General features: G+C 39.5%; 1 protein-coding gene across 4 annotated transcripts in view; it reads left to right on the top strand.

Annotated features, from left to right (window-relative positions):
* The window catches only part of ptpn4a (protein tyrosine phosphatase non-receptor type 4a), a 44,019-nt gene that overhangs the window by 19,250 nt on the left and 7,663 nt on the right, over positions 1-17,106 (top strand). For all 4 annotated transcript variants that reach the window (XM_010771631.1, XM_010771635.1, XM_010771632.1 and 1 more), the window contains 12 exons: positions 5-92; positions 961-1,049; positions 4,934-4,997; positions 6,442-6,614; positions 7,504-7,572; positions 7,686-7,820; positions 8,110-8,274; positions 13,514-13,673; positions 14,158-14,241; positions 14,480-14,536; positions 15,167-15,323; positions 16,671-16,837. In XM_010771631.1, coding sequence (XP_010769933.1) covers positions 5-92; positions 961-1,049; positions 4,934-4,997; positions 6,442-6,614; positions 7,504-7,572; positions 7,686-7,820; positions 8,110-8,274; positions 13,514-13,673; positions 14,158-14,241; positions 14,480-14,536; positions 15,167-15,323; positions 16,671-16,837 — 1,408 coding nt within the window. The remainder of the gene's footprint in view (positions 1-4; positions 93-960; positions 1,050-4,933; positions 4,998-6,441; positions 6,615-7,503; positions 7,573-7,685; positions 7,821-8,109; positions 8,275-13,513; positions 13,674-14,157; positions 14,242-14,479; positions 14,537-15,166; positions 15,324-16,670; positions 16,838-17,106) is intronic.

Here is a 17,106-nt window from a genome sequence, read left to right on the forward strand (position 1 = left end):
TCAGCGGTCTATCTCCTGCCCAGTCAGAGTTTAATTATCTGAACACAGCACGCACGCTGGAGCTCTACGGGGTAGAGCTGCACTATGCAAGGGTAAGTACGGTTTCATTTCCTCACCGATGACACTTGTTTTGGTGCATGTGTTAAAGTCTGCGTTGCTGTTTGAAAGAACTAAAGTGTGTTTTTAATACACATTGATGCACCCTGCAGAAATGCTGCACATTAGGAAGGCAACAGGTCATATCAATCAATAAAAAAATAACACATTTGTCCACAAAGAAACCACACAATCAAAGGGGAAAACATGAAAAAGCCTCAGGGGGCCCTCACCCAGAAGAGACAGACGTGAAATAGATGTTATGTCTGTATAAATAAATACAAAATGATTCATATAATATGAAATACATCATCATAATGCTTATATTTATATATTTATTCATATGTTTATTACATTTTTATTAATTAAGCTTAAACGCATAATAACACAAGACAAGCAAACTTGCTCCGGATGCTAACAGCTAACGTTACTAGCTGTTCTTCGTATTAAACAGGGATTTATTCTTCACAATGAAGCGTTATCAGGCATCGGAAGCTGATAAGGAACTTATTTCAGTCTCCCTATCACATATTTGTACAAAATATCATTACAAATTTGATAGTGGAATTTTATTTCACAGTGTAATTAATCAGCAGTCCACATGTGTTCCTTACGGTGAGGTTTGGGTGGAGGTGTACGGGTGACTTATGACCTCATGCTCCGTTACACTTATTTTTTTTAGTGAGGAAGTGTAGTTTTCTCTCCTTGTCCAACAGCAACCTGTCTGGCAGTGAGGAAGCCTCTGTGTTTCTAGTGTTGTGTACCTGGATTCACTACACACACACACACACACACACACACACACGCACACGCACACGCACACACACACACTCTCCTTCACACACTCTGTTCTCCTCTCTACAGGACCAGAGCAACACAGAGATTCTTCTCGGGGTAATGTCCGCCGGCATTGTCGTTTATAAGAACAGGGTACGGATCAACCTTTTCGCATGGTGAGTCACACACACACACACACACACACACACACACACACACACACACACACACACACACACACACACACACACACACACACACACACACCATAAAGTACGCAGATCCAGGTGTGATTTGCTTACATGGCGTTTCCAAGAGAGGTGACTTTCCCAGAGTTGTTGTAAAGTGTTTCGAGGGAGGCAGAGTGATGTTGTGAGGCAGAAGTTGTGGGTCGTTAGGGTCAGACACGTGATGGTCATATCAGATTTGTCACAGTCCAGTTTTAGAAAGTTGGCTTGCATTAATGATTTTATTTTCAGTGAGGCAGTTGGTCAGGGTGGAGTGAGTTGCAGTGGCGATGGACCAAGAAAACAGATGAAAACAGAGGGGGAGCGGGTAGAGGATGACAAAGTACTGAAACTTTCCCAGTTTTTTCCTCGTATATTTGTGAGTTTATTATCCTAGATGATATTCAAGATGTATTCTTGTATATTCTTTAAAGTTATTTTCTTTAATTCGGAAATATAATTTGGAAAAATATACACACTTTTTGAACAAGTGTAACTGAATCAACTAAGTGTGAGAGATGAATGAAGCTTGTGGTCAGAAAACAACTGACCTGAAACGGTTTCAGTGAAGCTACTATTTGACCCAAAGCAAAAAACCTGCCAGCTATCAACTAAGATGGAGTAGAACTGTGGATAAAAAAGAAGCTTATTCCATTAATATTTTCATCTTCAAAACCCAGTTACTACAAGAAGTTCCACTGGAACAGTTGCATCTCCCGTCTGCCTTTCTTTCTGGAAATCAAACGTTGATTGTTGACAAGGCTGGAGACCAATGCTGTGTCCCTGAACGCACCACCGCTTTCCACATGTGGTACACTTTTAATCCAATGACATTAACAGTGTCTTCTTTTTCGAAACAGTATAGTAGTACGTGTAGAAAAAACCCCACATGTATACATTTTATTTGAATGGTGTTGTGCTCTTCCGAACAACTGTTGCTGGTCCCGCAACTTCTGTAACATAGCCAAGATGGCAAATGGTTGACTGTGAGGTGTGTCAAGCATTCAACTCTTAAAATGTCACCGTTATTGTGGTGCTGCTAGTGCACTGCCCTTTGCCCTGCTTTGAGAACGCTCTTTTGCACTCAAAAATATTCAGTATAAGTACAGAAGTACTCAAATTGAGACACAGTCGATCACTCCATCATTTCCCCAAGCCACACACCCCTGATCTGGGGAATCAAGCCAGATGTTCTTGTCACAAACCCACCTCTCTTTCTATCTACCCTCTGCCAGCTTCACTTCAACCGCCTCCAGGAACCCTTTTCACTGATAAATGTGCTGCGTAATGTCTCCGCATCATATTAAGCCTCCAGAATTAAGCAGATGATTCCCTCCGATTTTTCTAAGCAGAGGACCTCGAATGAAACAAGGTTTCCTGGAAATATTATAGCAATCACATCTGCTTGCCCTCCTTCTCTCTTTCTGTCCTTTTTCCACCGCTCTCTGTGTCCAATTCTCTCATCACTCTTTATGTCTCTTGCTAGCTCCAAAGCATCGATTCTTGGAAACCTCCCGTCCTCTGCTGCTGCTCTGTGGGAGGCTAAATGCTAATGGGTGCCAGGGGTGGGATAGTAACTACTCAAATCCCTGAAACTCCGGAAGATAATTCACTCGTGTGTAGGCTTAACATCATACACACCCTGATCAAGCAGCTGCAGTGTGTGTCGACATCAGCCAATGTCTGACAACAGTAAGGTGATTGAATGTGTGCTCGTGTAAGGGTTTGCATTACTGACATTGTGGGGACCTTTACTGACATTGAGAGTAACAAATAATGAAATATGGTGACTCGCCTCCCATTTTGGGACGGTTTTTGGGGGTTAGGAATTAATGTAAATTGGAGAAAAAATCTGTATAAGCTAGTTTAAGCTATAAGCGCGTCTGCATATCCAGTTGAGCTAAATTTAGAGACCAACAGTGGTGTCCCCAACAGCTGTCCACCACCACGTGTGAGAAATAGAGAGCAACACAATATACAACAGTGTCTCTCAAACCTTGGCGCACTTTTCTACTCTCCTAAAGGAAGTCTTAGTATTTCTTCTCTCTTATTATATTAGATGGAACTGTAAGATACAGTAAGAAATGGGTCAAGAGTGAGAGACATTCAGAGTGTTGCCTCTTTCCTACTCCTGTTCACAGCAGCCGGACAAATGAGCCACACTTAGATGCCGCGTTGACTCACACTCTGCCTAAGCATGTGTGCGTGTGTGTGTTTGCCCATGCGAGAGTGTGTGAGTAAGTATGTAAAATATATTTAGCAGGCAGCGATGAGTCACAGCGGCAAAAGAGCTCTGGGAAGGGATTATGTTACTCTGCTGCCGCTCGTCAGCAGACCTCTTATTACTGTGCGTGTGTGGCCCTCTGATTGGAATATTATTTAATTCCTGCCTTTTTAAAGGCATGACTAGATTCAACACAGATTGATGAGAAAAAGGAGGGCATGGTTGGGATTTTGAGAGACTTCAACATGGTTGTTATCGTAGCCTCCAGCTCTGGATGAGTAACAGGTCGGAGGTTGAATGAACAGTTGGGATGTGACACATGGGTCAGCTTACTTGATGAACTGGTGATTCAATGAGGAAGTGTGGGTTGTAGTTCTATTTATTTATTTATTCCTGAGAGATACGTTTAAACATGCCATTGTGTTTCCATCTACGCTGCCTTTTTCTAAGTATGTTGACTGTATAGTACTTGCATTTGGAGGATTGGATAATGGTGTATGTCTACATTTAAAAAATGTATATAAATAAAAGATTTGATAGCCTTTTAAATGACACTGATATAATGAAGGTCAGTCATAGATAAGCTGTGCACCCAAACACTTGTTACATTTTTAATACTCTTTAAAGAGGACACAATTTACTGTGACATGTTTCGACAATGTGTTGAAGCGCTAGCCAATAGAAGTGCAGGTGATACATAGTGATGTAACTATGTTACGGAGGTAAAAAAAGCAGTCCAATGGAGGTGTTTCCGGCAGCGGGGGGGGGGGACATTTTGGATTTGAGCCTTTGCACAACATTTTCATGCACACAATCCTCTATAACACATTACAGGAAAAGGAAATCCTCAAAATGGACGTCTTTAACACAATAGCATTTTTCATATATAATCATCAGTATCAGAAAAACACTTGCTGTTAAAGAAAACAAGGGAATCTAGTCTATTCTTACAATATCCATATATTGTTTCTGCATGTTAAGAAACAGTTGACCAATACAGTAAGAGCATTGTAGGGCGGATAATGATTTTTCTTTATTCCAAACTAGCTCCCTTGTTATCATGAAAAGCTGTACAGGGTGCCGTTAGTTTGCTGCCAGGAATAGCATCTGCTTTACTCAGCCATTCAAATGATGGACTTAAATGTTTCACATCATAAAGCTTCAGCGATGGACTGGGACATGCTGAGAGAGAGAATGCATAACTTTGTATAATGTATAATTTTAGGCAGTGTGTAAGAAGATGATTTCCCAAAGGGAAGAGAAAGCGCTAACTAGATGTTTAGGACTTAAACATTTACGCAGGAAACATTTGGTTGTGTTGCTATAATGGTTATTGAAATGCCCTCAAACCATTTCTCATGAGCAACAATTGTGATACTGTTAATATATTGGTTATTACAGATGCTTTTTATTCCTCTCAAGCATAACAAAATGGTCAGCGTAACATTTAATACAGTTTTGAGGTCATTTTGTTCAATATTGCTACACGGTGTAGTATTTGGGCAAACCCACTACTGTAACATCAATTTGTCAATATGATGATAAGCTCATTAACTGCTGAGTGTCCTCATTTCTCTTCTGTATTGTTTTTGTCTTTTTCTGCTTACAGGTTGAAAATAGTGAAAATCTCTTTCAAGTGCAAGCAGTTCTTCATCCAGCTAAGAAGAGAAGCGGTAGGTGTACGCACACACGCACAAACACACGCACACACACACGAACACAAGCACGCACACACATACGCACACGCACACGCACACACACACACGCACACACACACGAACACATACACACAACGCACACACACACACACACACACACACACACACACACACACACACACACACACACACACACACACACACACACCTTAACCACCACCATTGTGTCTTTTGAACAGATGAAAGAGTTTATCCTGTGTTTCTCCGTACAGACTGTATACATGTGTGTGTGTTTATATGCTGTAGATAGCTTAGCTGTGTCTGCATATATGTGTGTGTAATCAATGTCAGATTAACCCCCTGCTGTCTGTGTCCTGGCTCACCCTCTATAATCACCCTCTCTGTCCTGCATCCCTTGTTTAACATGTGGATCTCTTTTTTATTCACAATTTAATAAACAATGTTTTTTACCTTGCTTTTTTGCAGTTACATTTTGAAGCCTCTTTGATGTAAAAAAACGAGTTCTTGAATTTCCATTTCTACCCCCCTTTCTTGTTTCGTCTTCCTCCCTGAAAGCATTATAAGAGCTACACTGTCCTTGAACATACAGTGTATTTACTGTATATATTTGTGTCTGAATACTCAACCGACTTTCGCCTGTTACTTTACTAAATGGCATAAACGTCATCCCTATTTGTTCCAAATTCTGTGTTTCCCGAACAGAGGAACTCGCTTACCGGTGTCTAGAGCTGCCAGGGTTAAAGGAAAGACAGAAGAGTAATGTTAGCTCAACAGATTATTAAGTTAGAAACAACGATTTAACAAAAAAAGGATTTCCTCATATTAACACTCACAAGTCAGCTTTACCACCTGAACACCACAGGGAAGAAAAAACTATAGCTAAGGTAAGGGTTAAACTGTCAAAACCATTAGCCCCCCAAAGAACTGCTTAAAGAAATACAAAAAAAAAATAGAAAAGGTTAGCTTAAAGTATTGATTCAACCGTAGACATATTTAGCCAAAACATTTGTCTAAAAAGGAGAAATATTTAGCTAAAATAATTGACTTAACTTTTGAAATAATTAGCTTAAAGTCATAGTTAAACATTGTACGAAGTTATCTAAAATAATTGGATTTGTAATGGTAGTAGTAAGCTAGCAGAAACCGACAAATTGTCAAAATAGTTAAAGTAATTGATGGAAAAGTAAAAAAACAGTTAGCCAGAATGAATGCAGAGACAGTTAAAATAGTTGGTTAAGCATCAAAAACTATAATCAGTACATACAGCCGTTAAAAATTAATAGAAATACAGTTTAAACAGTGCCTGCCTTTACTACATGTACATGTATATTTTCTTGCATTACAGATACATGCAGGTCACCCACTCTCACCTCTCATGCTGTATACCAAAGTGTTATCCAACAGCCCTCTAATGGTCTCTTCCCCTCCCTGCACACAGACTGAGACCCGGGAAACGCTGCTGGGTTTCAACATGGTGAACTACCGGGCCTGTAAAAACTTGTGGAAGTCTTGTGTGGAGCACCACACCTTCTTCAGGCTGGATCGACCCATCCCGCCACAGAAGAACTTCTTCTCTCACTACTTCACTCTGGGCTCTAAGTTCAGATACTGGTAAGAAATATAAGACACATTCTCTCCAAGAGGAATGTGGAGATAATCCACAGAGGATTTCTGAAGAGTCTTCCTGGGACAGCCAGACTTTGACAGCCTAACATGTACACACACTTGATCAGACACACACATAAATGGAGCAGACATTTTGTTGATTTGTCTGTTTTTCCTTCAGTCGGTCTCTCAACAAGAGAATCCCTCCAGGGAAACATGAACAGAAATCGTGTTTGTTTGGAAGTTGATGCAGTTGTTCCACTCTGTGTTGAGCGGCTGAAACAATAGAAGAGCTAACGGATGCCTCTCATTCTATTTTCTCCTAGAAAACCACCACTTAATTATTCATTGTGTCCAAGTCACTTCAAAGTCCCACACCACTGTTAACACTGTTTTTTTTTACTAATAAACCCCTTCACCTTGATTATATAATGTACATTTTGAGGATTTTAAAGTTGTAAAAGAGAAAGAAAAACACAATGGCTTTTCCAAACCTTTGATTCAGTCCTGCATTAGACCAAGCCTTGTTGTGTGTGTGTGTGTGTGTGTGTGTGTGTGTGTGTGTGTGTGTGTGTGTGTGTGTGTGTGTGTGTGTGTGTGTGTGTGTGTGTGTGTGTGTGTGTGTGTGTGTGTGTGTGTGTGTGTGTGTGTGTGTGTGTGTGTGTGTGTGTGTGTGTGTGTGTGTGTGTTGGATGGTGACTGATTGAATTGATGTTGTTTATTAACAGTGAATCATAGGATATAATGTTCATGTTGAAAATGTTGTTCTTGTTATGGGCTTGCGAACTGTGGTCGCTGTTCATTTTTCATTTTTTCAAAAATATTTTCTTCCTGGTTCACTCTGGTTAAAGTTTGATTTTCCAAGAAAGTCCACTGATGTGTGTTTATTTTTCAGCGGACGGACGGAGGTGCAGTCTGTGCAGTATGGAAAGGAGAAAGGCATCAAGGACAGAGTGTTTGCAAGGTAATCCGGAATGTTTCACTCTCGCCATCACAAAGCAATAACGGTAGAACTAGGGTGTTATAACTATTGTTTTTAATTCAGCTCAAATCAAATTATAGTCTTGTTCTGCGCAGATCTCCCAGCAAGCCATTAGCCAGGAAGTTGCTGGGCGGGACTGACTGGGAGTCGGTCAGCAGGAACAGCCTATCAGACGAGAGACTGGAGACACAGAGCCTGCCCACCCGATCGCCGCCCGGGACGCCCAATCAGTGAGTCCGAGGTTTTAAGTCTACCTTCACTTAAGATTAACATCAGACAACTTTAGGAGAACACATTTAAATAAGCATTTTCAACATGGTGAGGAACATATTAAAATAAGCATTTTTAAAATAAAAAGTTGAAGTTAGCCTTACAAGAATGATATCTACAATTGTAATTCAAATGAGTATGATTTACATGAAATGATGTGTGTTGGATATTAAATTCAGCACATTAAAAACATTTGAGTTTGTATCATCAGCCCTCTAACATCACTGTCTTTGAACGTGTGTTTGTCAGGAACTCGATGTTTGTACAAGAGGGAACGCGACTACGCCCGTCGTCCGTTGGCCACCTGGTCGATCATGTGATCCACACCTCACCCAGCCTACCTGTCTTCTCCTCGTCCAATCACAAGTCAGCATCGTCCACGCAGGCAAACAGCATCAGCTTGGACTCAACACCGTAAGTCTCTGTCAGGGGACAAAGGGTTCATTTTTTCAAATGTTTCCTTTCTTCTTTTTCATGCACCCACATCCCCCCATATTTTCTTTAAAGCTCTTTGTCTTAAGGAGAAAATAAAACAACAACCGCTGACTTGGTAGCATGGAAGTAATATAACTGTAATTGAACTGCCTCATGAATTAAACAGCCACCATTTAATTCTGAAGTTTAATTTTACCCATCAGTGTCAGTGCCACTCTGTCTGACTGTTCCGCTGAGTCGGCTGCTTTTTAAATGTCTGTGTGTGCCTGTGGCTTCTCCCGACGGTTCACACCCTCTCCCAGTGTCACTTAGCCAGTCCCATTGAAAGATGAAGCCTTTGAAAAACAGCCTGTAAAATGCGTTTATGGCTGGTACTGTAGCAGGGCGGAGAGGTTATACAACAGGGCTGAACTTGGAATTAGTTTGTGTGTGACTATGTGACTGTGTCTGTGTATGTGTTTGAGTTTTTGATCTAATAAAGTTCAACATTTCAGTTTTAAAGCCTGAAAGCCGAGTTGTAAGTAGAGTGAGTTGTGAGCGACTTTTAAAACTCTACAAAATGAGCTAAAAATCACATTACATTTAAAATATAATAATAATAATAATAATACATTGGGCTTTAATAGCGCTTTTCCTAATGCTAAGGGTGACTTTCAGTATCTGTACAGGGACATCAGATGAAAATAGCCTGTTGGCTAACTCGCACATTTACAGAAATGTTTATTAATGTGCACTGTCACATTCGATAAACAAATAAACAAGTTATTTAAAAAAAAAAAGGCGTATAATACAAAAAAGAAGTCTTTTTATTTGTATTGAATAAAAATTTTAATTGAAGGAATTGCTCTTTGCAAGGGTGTACTTGCATTATATAGCTATTATATCGTAATCACATCAGTAACTTTGAATGGCCTAATAAGACGAGAATATCATTTATCACAATTATTTATAATTTATTACATCCAAACAAAGGAGTGGCAATGGTTGACATCTACTCTGTGCGGATCTAAGATAAATAATGAATGGCTGGTTAGTCAAATGTGTTGTTTTGGATAGGAAATCATTAAGACACTTAATATATGCCTGACATATCATGTTATAATATTTGATTGTCAAGCAGCCATATTTTGTTGTATTGATCTGGAAATGAGCCGTTGATGTAATATGCATGTTTGAATGAGGCAAAAGGTGCATTGTAAATTGTGTGTGTGTGTGTGGGTGGGTGTGGGGGGGTGTGGGTGTGTGGAAGATGGAACATTTCTCAGTTGGAGATCAGAGTCGTTAAGTAACATTATCGTGGTAGTTCCGCTGCCTACAAAGCTAAACACACACACACATACATACACACACACAGCAAGTGTCGGCTCGTCACTTACAGAGCCAAAAGATGACATAATCACCTGCGCTCTCTTCCTCGTGCACGTTATACATGCCTATTCATATTTTGGCTTCATGACATTTGTCCAATCACAATAACCAATACCGTTTTTAACCCCCGCGTAACATTTTCATTTCAAAAACTACATTTTTCTGCTTAAAAAAACTGCAAATTCTGTAAATTAATCAACTTTAATTTCTAATCAAAACATATCTGGTAATTGTGTTTCACCTTTTTACTCAAAGGAAGCTATGTAGCAATCATTCACTTTGTGTAAGCATGCTATTGTGACAACCAAATTCGGCCTGAAGCATAAAAGTTATTCACCATAATTTCATAACGACTAAGATCAAACCAAACTTTTGACATGCTGCCTTGCCCAGAGTTCATCTGGAAAAACAGCAAGAGGAAACAATGGGGAAACATCCGGATGGAATGCCTAATTCAGTTGTTCTTTTTTTTTTAGAGACGTTTATCCATTAGTATGGCGGCAGGCCGTCAAAACACAAAAGATGAATCTGAAAATAGTAACCTCGGTACAATTTTCAAAACTAAAATATTATAAAAAGGACAAAATTATGTTTTTTTACAGTTTGAGTTGCCTCCTCCACCATTTATATTGTGATGCTTTCTTAAAGGAACTGTTTCCAATCCAGATTCCAACTTTCGTTTTGAGGGCAATCAGTTTTAGATTTGAATACATATATGTCCTTTGTTCATACTAAGTTGTGATTTTGTTTTGTCAAGTACAAATATAAAATTAAAGCCGCAAGTTTTGAATATCTTATGATCTTCAAGGTCTTGCAAAGGTGCTAGTTAAAGTTGATTGGATCAAACCTGTAGGAGTTTGTTGAAATACAGCATGTGTAATGTGCAACAATTGGTCAAATATTGCACTTAAAAAGCAAGATGGCCAACTTCCTGTTGGGTTTACATCATGCCGCCAAAAAGCTTTTTTGTGCATCTCACCATGCTACATAAGCCTATCCAATTTCAGATTTGTATTTGAAACGTGAGCGAGGGGCTGCCTTTAAGTCACTTGGGGGGGGGCTTGTTTGCAGACAACCGAGAGCAAAACCCTTAAAATATAAAACTTTTGTTAAACGTTTAGGCCTTCGAGACTTTGTAGGTGCCCTAACAAAATGAAATGTATAATATGTAATGCCCACCTTTCCCCTGAAAGATTAGTCATTTTTTTTACTTTGCATCCCTACTCTTAAATATACAACAACCTTTAATTTTCTATTTAAGACGACATGACTCCAAACATATTGCAATAGTTTATCGTCTGTCACTCTCAGACCCCATAATCCAAATTTCCCCAAAGTTCCTCCCACGATTTTCCTCCAATAAAAACCAAATTAGAATCTGTTTCTGTCCCACAGGCCACAGTTAGACGCTGTGTCAGTTCCACACATGAGCAATAATACAACAAAGCCATAACCCTCAGACACTCTTCTCTATAATGTTCTGTTTTTAGTTGTGTAAATGATCAGTTTAGCTAACCGCGCCACATTGCAGTGACGCTTTTCAAAATGCGGCGTCTATATTTTCTTGACAATGTTGGGGATCAAAAAGGCACAGTTACATAATGTGCTGTGACACAACAGGGCTACAGCAGTATGGTATATGTCATGATACATTACATTGTACTGTATGCTTAAAACAGACATGTTTCTTCAAGGTTGTCAAGCAAAGGAAAAACAGTTTTGGGTGTGCACTGAAAGTGTTTTTAATTGCATCTTTTGGTGGTTTTGAATGCATCATGGTTTTTTATTATAGGGTCAAAAAAGTGTTGGACATTTTCTTAAAAAACATATTTGAACGTTGCATTTATATACAACCTTTCGAACCTGAGTTTACAAACCGCTTTCGTGCATGAACCTCTCTGCATTTGGGTGCTGGTTTTTTCGAGACACCTCTTACGCTCATTCCACAAATGCATTATTTTTCAGCGGAGACCTTTCAGTAGCCAATCAGGTTGCTCCTTAATTTCCCACACGTTCCCACAAGGGTTTGATTTAAAGGAACCATATTAATTAAAAGCTCTTTATTTTTCTCATACTGCCTGTGCTGCAGCACCTCTTTTCACCCTCTGTCTGAAACCAGAGCCCAGTCTGCTCTGATTGATTTGCTAGTCAACCTTTATTTTTTTACATATCTGGTTGTTTTTTTTGCATTTTACATTTTTGAATCCTTCTTCAGCATTCATTTATTTTGAGAATGATCTGACCTCATGCTTCATAGCAGCTTGTTTTTAGATCTTCTCATGTACCCACGATCTTGTGTCACTGTCTCATTTAGTTCCATCAGGCTTTCAAAAATGTTCCTTAAGGAAAAGAAGAAATTTAGGATCAAAGGTTTTAGTCATGTCTGCTGTCGACAAAGGTTAAATCTCCTTATCCCAGGGCTTTGGCTATGTTGTGGTGTGGTACGAAGAAACGTTCATATCCATTTCACTGGTGTGTGTCATGTTGAGGAATCGCAGTAATGCAGGGGGATGTAGGGTGTGGGCTCGGGCCTGCCCTCCTTCTGAAGGTCTGACCTGCGTCTGACCCATAATACATGTTAGATTCCATGTGTGTGTTTCAAACACAAAGTGAAACCAGTAGCCCAAGCCAAAACAAAGGCAATGCGCTTTGACTGGTGCTCTCGCCCCCAAAGGAGTGCACACGCACACGCACACACACTCACATACACGCGCACACGCGCACGCACACACACACACACACACACACACACACACACACACACACACACACACACACACACACACACACACACACACACACACACACACTTTTACCCCCCAGAGAGCGCCCCACGATGTCGCTGAAATTACCTGACTGTCTTGTGTTGTTTCGTCGTACACACTGACTGCCTTTTATTGTGTATGATGGAGGGGGGGGGGGGGGGGGGGTTTCCTGCTTCTAGCAGCCCTTTTATTGAGGTTAATGCATTGTGACTAACACAGCGCTATTAAGCCTTTCTGTCTCTTGCAATCTCTTTCTCTCTCACTCCCCTTTATCTGTTTTTCACTATGTGTCTCTTTTTTCTTTTTCAATCAACAATCTTCAGTTGAACCTTGATTTCCTTTCTCCCCTTTTCTATGGTTGCATATTTGTTCTTTTTAGTTTCCCACCCTGTTTTACAATCTCAGCCCGTTAAACTTTTTCCATCAGCATTTTTCCTGCCCAACAGCAAGTTGTGAACATTTATTTTTTAACTTGAATAAAAGGATGAACGATATGGATTTTTAGCAAATAGTGACCACTTATAATAACCTGCAAAAGTGAAGATAATAAAGGCAAAGATATTGGGAGCAATAATAAATATTTCACATTACATTATTCTTACGTTTTCAAATCTGAATTTTTTAATTAATTTTTTTAAAACTGTGACAAACATCCACACTATTGACGATTATGTTTGATTCTCTAGTCAGTGTGCTACTTTTTTTTTTCTTGTTCTCTGTGTTTATTGGCAGATGCCCAACAAACTAAATGTTTTTACCACCATATTTTATCATCATTTGTAGATTCTAGTCAATGAGAGCAATTTCTCTTCATAATAACAACCTTTTTTTATTGGCACAATAATATACATTTCCCATTAGTGACTGCTGATCTGTATTGCGCATCCTTGAATTTCTAACAATAGTCATTTTGTTTAACAAGGTACAATTTCATTATCTACAAACGTTATGTAAATGGGCAATATCCCCACGGCTGGAACATGAGTTTTCCCAATCAGATTAGACGAATCCTTGCTGCATTAATAAATATAACCTTTCAACATTTACCTAAATGTAACACTCCCCCCTCTCTTTTCCTCCCTCAGGTCTCCAGACGGGCCCGACGGTCTCCCCCCAGCTCTACCCCCCAAACAGCTGAGCAGGAAAACCCTGAGCCAGATCATCCAGGCCCACTCCCAGCAGAGCCTCCTGGACAACCACCTCAACGAGATGTACGACGTCCCTGTGAACGCTGACAAGACCGTGGTCAGTAAAACCAAACAAGATGGAAACACGTGGTGCTTATTAAAAAACAGTCAGAAGGATACCCTTTTAGGCTTGATAATATCATAATCAAATATTCTCTCCAGTGTTAATTTTATATATCGTTGACAGAATGGGTTTCACAAATGTAAACCTCCGTAGATTTCATTAAACTATGCAGTATCATTTTAATTCATAAACCTCATTAGCCATGTTAATTAATGTCAAATTCAATGAGCACTTTTCAAAATAAGAGGTTCTTTTTGATTCATCTGTTTGTTTTGGTGTAGTTTTTTGGACTCCTAGTGGCCAAAAATATTTATTTGCCGCTTTAAATCTTATTGAATGAAATTAAAACCTTTGAACCAACATCCAATAAATGTTGCCTAGCGGTAGCGCCAGAGCCAATATCCCTTTGCCGCATAGGGGAATGGTATGAAAGACTGCAGTATGTGTGATGCATTGGTGTCCAAAATGTCTCTTGCAGCTAAATGGAGTAGTCCCCCATGATAATCTGGTCCTGATCAAGATGAAGCCTGACGAACACGGGCGTTTTGGCTTCAATGTCAAGGTAAGCGCTGACACTAATTGAGACACAACGGCCCTTTTGTCTTTGTTGTTCCATGGCTCATCTCATCGTCTCTCTCTTTGGTTTTCCCTCTTGTTTATGCCAAGTGATGAGAAACCTTGGCTAAAATGATCAGATGTGACTAATACCTAATCCTTGCCTAAACTGCTAACTCTGCTCTGGAAACAGAAGACGTGCGTCATGCTTTGTGCTGTTAGCTGATCTACTTGTGTGTCTCCAGGGGGGGTTTGACCAGAAGATGCCCATCATTGTGTCTCGAGTGGCTCCGGGAACTTCAGTAAGTCCATATCAATAATATAATGATGACATGAGTCTAGATTATGCCATATCCTTGTCTTTCACTGTTGTGTTTTGAGGTTGCATTAAGTAAAGCGATGTTATTTGATTTCTTTTTAAATGTGAATATAAGAATAAGGTCAAAAATCTCGTTGTGTAAATGTTTAATAGAAGCAGCAATAGTCAAGTCTACAAAAAAGTATCGATATCTAAGTATTTGGTCAAAAATATTAGGATATTTGATCGATACATATAAATAGATTAATTTTTTTATTTCTTTAATTTGTATAAAGTATGTTGGGCTGTATGCATATATAGTTGATAATATAATATATTTATTTCACTAGTGCTGAGTTTATGAATGTAATAAGACAAATGCAGCTTTACAAACAGCTACTACTTTAGCATTATGTAGTCTTAAGACACTCTATTCGGTATGAGAATCATTTTATCCAACTCAACACACATTACTAACGATGGTATCTCACCCTTCTCATTGTCTCCCTTTTTGTCTTTTCTTCCCTTCTTCGCTCTCCCTTTGACCTTTGCCCTCCTCCCCCTTCCCTCCTCCCTCCTCACCCTCCCCCCTCCCTCCCCTCCTCCCCTCCTCCCTCCCCTCCTCCCTCCTCAGGCTGACCTGTGTGTGCCTCGCCTTAACGAGGGCGACCAGGTGGTCCTAATTAATGGCCGGGACATCTCGGACCACACCCACGACCAGGTGGTCATGTTCATCAAAGCCAGCTGCGAGAGCCACTCTGGAGAGCTCATCCTATTGGTCAGGCCCAACGGTGAGTTCTTCCCATTGGCAGTAGAATACAACAGTTTAATGCCAGAGTGATGACACAATCTAAAAAAAACGTGTTTTGTTGTTGTATTGGATTGTAATATATTGCTTTTAATTTAGCAACCTTCTGTATATTTAAGATTTCAAAATACTTCAATAACCTTTTCATTAAGATAATACGTTTATAACCGCAAGAGACTACCCCCCCCTTTTTTTTTTTTACATTCTCCATATTTACTTTCTTTTCCTACATTACCCAGAGAGTTATTTGAATAATTTGTTTTTATTTTCCCTTTTGTTGGTTGTGCCTTTTTGTATGTTTTATTCATCTTTTCATTGTTGTTGTTTTTTCCGATTGGTGTTGTTCTTTGCTGATCTAAAAAAGAATAATGATGGTATCAGATGGGTGACTAAGCACAAGCGTCACCCATTCACTACTCAACCCCCTATTTCACACCTACATGGACATTATTGGAAACTATTTTTCTTCTCCTTCTTTCTAACACTATTATAAAAGAAAAAACAACTTTCCAAACTAAAACTTCTGCCATCTAAATCTAGCAGTAACTGGGTGCAACATTTTGTAACAGCTAATCTCCCTAAGAAGTACTTTGTGTGTTGCAACCCATTTTAATACAGTGCTGCATTCATCTCAACTTTTTAACAATTAAAGGGGATTTTTGGAGTTTTTCCCTTTCCTGTAGTGTGTTATATAGGTTTTTGTGGCTCTAAATTATACTAATAAGAAACCTGAAATGAGCATAATGGGGCCCTTTAGTGAGAACTAGGCAACGTGTAACACACAGACACCTGGTGCAACACACTCCTGAAGATTAACAGCTCCACATCTGCTCACCAGTTGTCACTCTTCTTCTGCTCTTCTCTGGAACACTTAATACTGTATCTCTCTGGTAATTTAAAGGAGTTAAAACTCCACATTTTGCTTTCTCAGCTATATGTATGCAGTGTGTAGGGAGATGGAAATCGTTTTTTCTTTAATCTGCATCAGCGATGTGGGAGGGGAGCTTTTAAAAAAATGATGAAACATAGATATTCTTGGTATTTTAACTGGGTCAAATGGGGGTTTATGGATTCGATCAGAGTAGATATAAGATTGCATCAATGTATTGAATTCCTGAATGTTCACATTATATCATTTTATCAGTTTTTAACTTTTATTACATACGGTTTTCGCAATTGAAATAACTGTATATCCCCACGGTGCAGTATTTAGGTTGTGACGCTTTTCTACATGATGTACTTAAAGGTAAATCGCCTCCCCCGAGCCCCAACCTACATAAACAGCTGTCTCTTTATAAACCCTAATATATGTATTTTCTGTTTGTTTCAGCCATCTATGACGTGGTGGAGGAGAAGGCGGACTCGGAGCCAGATTTTCAGTATATCCCTGAGAAGTCCCCTCAGGACCCCGCCCAGCTAGACCAGCATGCTTTGAGGGACTCCATGGTCACACTGAAGGACGGCCTGATCAGTGGAGCCATACTGGCACAGTTCGATGTGAGGACAAAGACATGGCAATAAACACACGAGTAGATACTGTGTATATACTGTATATATGGTGAAGTATTAGGGCCATTGTAGGGCAAAAAGTAATCATAAAAAGCTGAGGAAGGACGGTAATAGCTTGTGAGATTAAAATGTACAATAAAAAAACTCCTCCAAATCAGTATGTTATTTTCTTATGAAAAGACTCAATGTACAGCTATGTCTGTTAAAATTCCAAATGTTATGATAGTATGGTAATTTCTCAAGTATTTCCAATCGGT

This window comes from Notothenia coriiceps, unplaced genomic scaffold (assembly GCF_000735185.1).
Source record: "Notothenia coriiceps isolate Sejong01 unplaced genomic scaffold, NC01 NC01_scaffold00010167, whole genome shotgun sequence".
Lineage (NCBI taxonomy): Eukaryota > Metazoa > Chordata > Actinopteri > Perciformes > Nototheniidae > Notothenia > Notothenia coriiceps.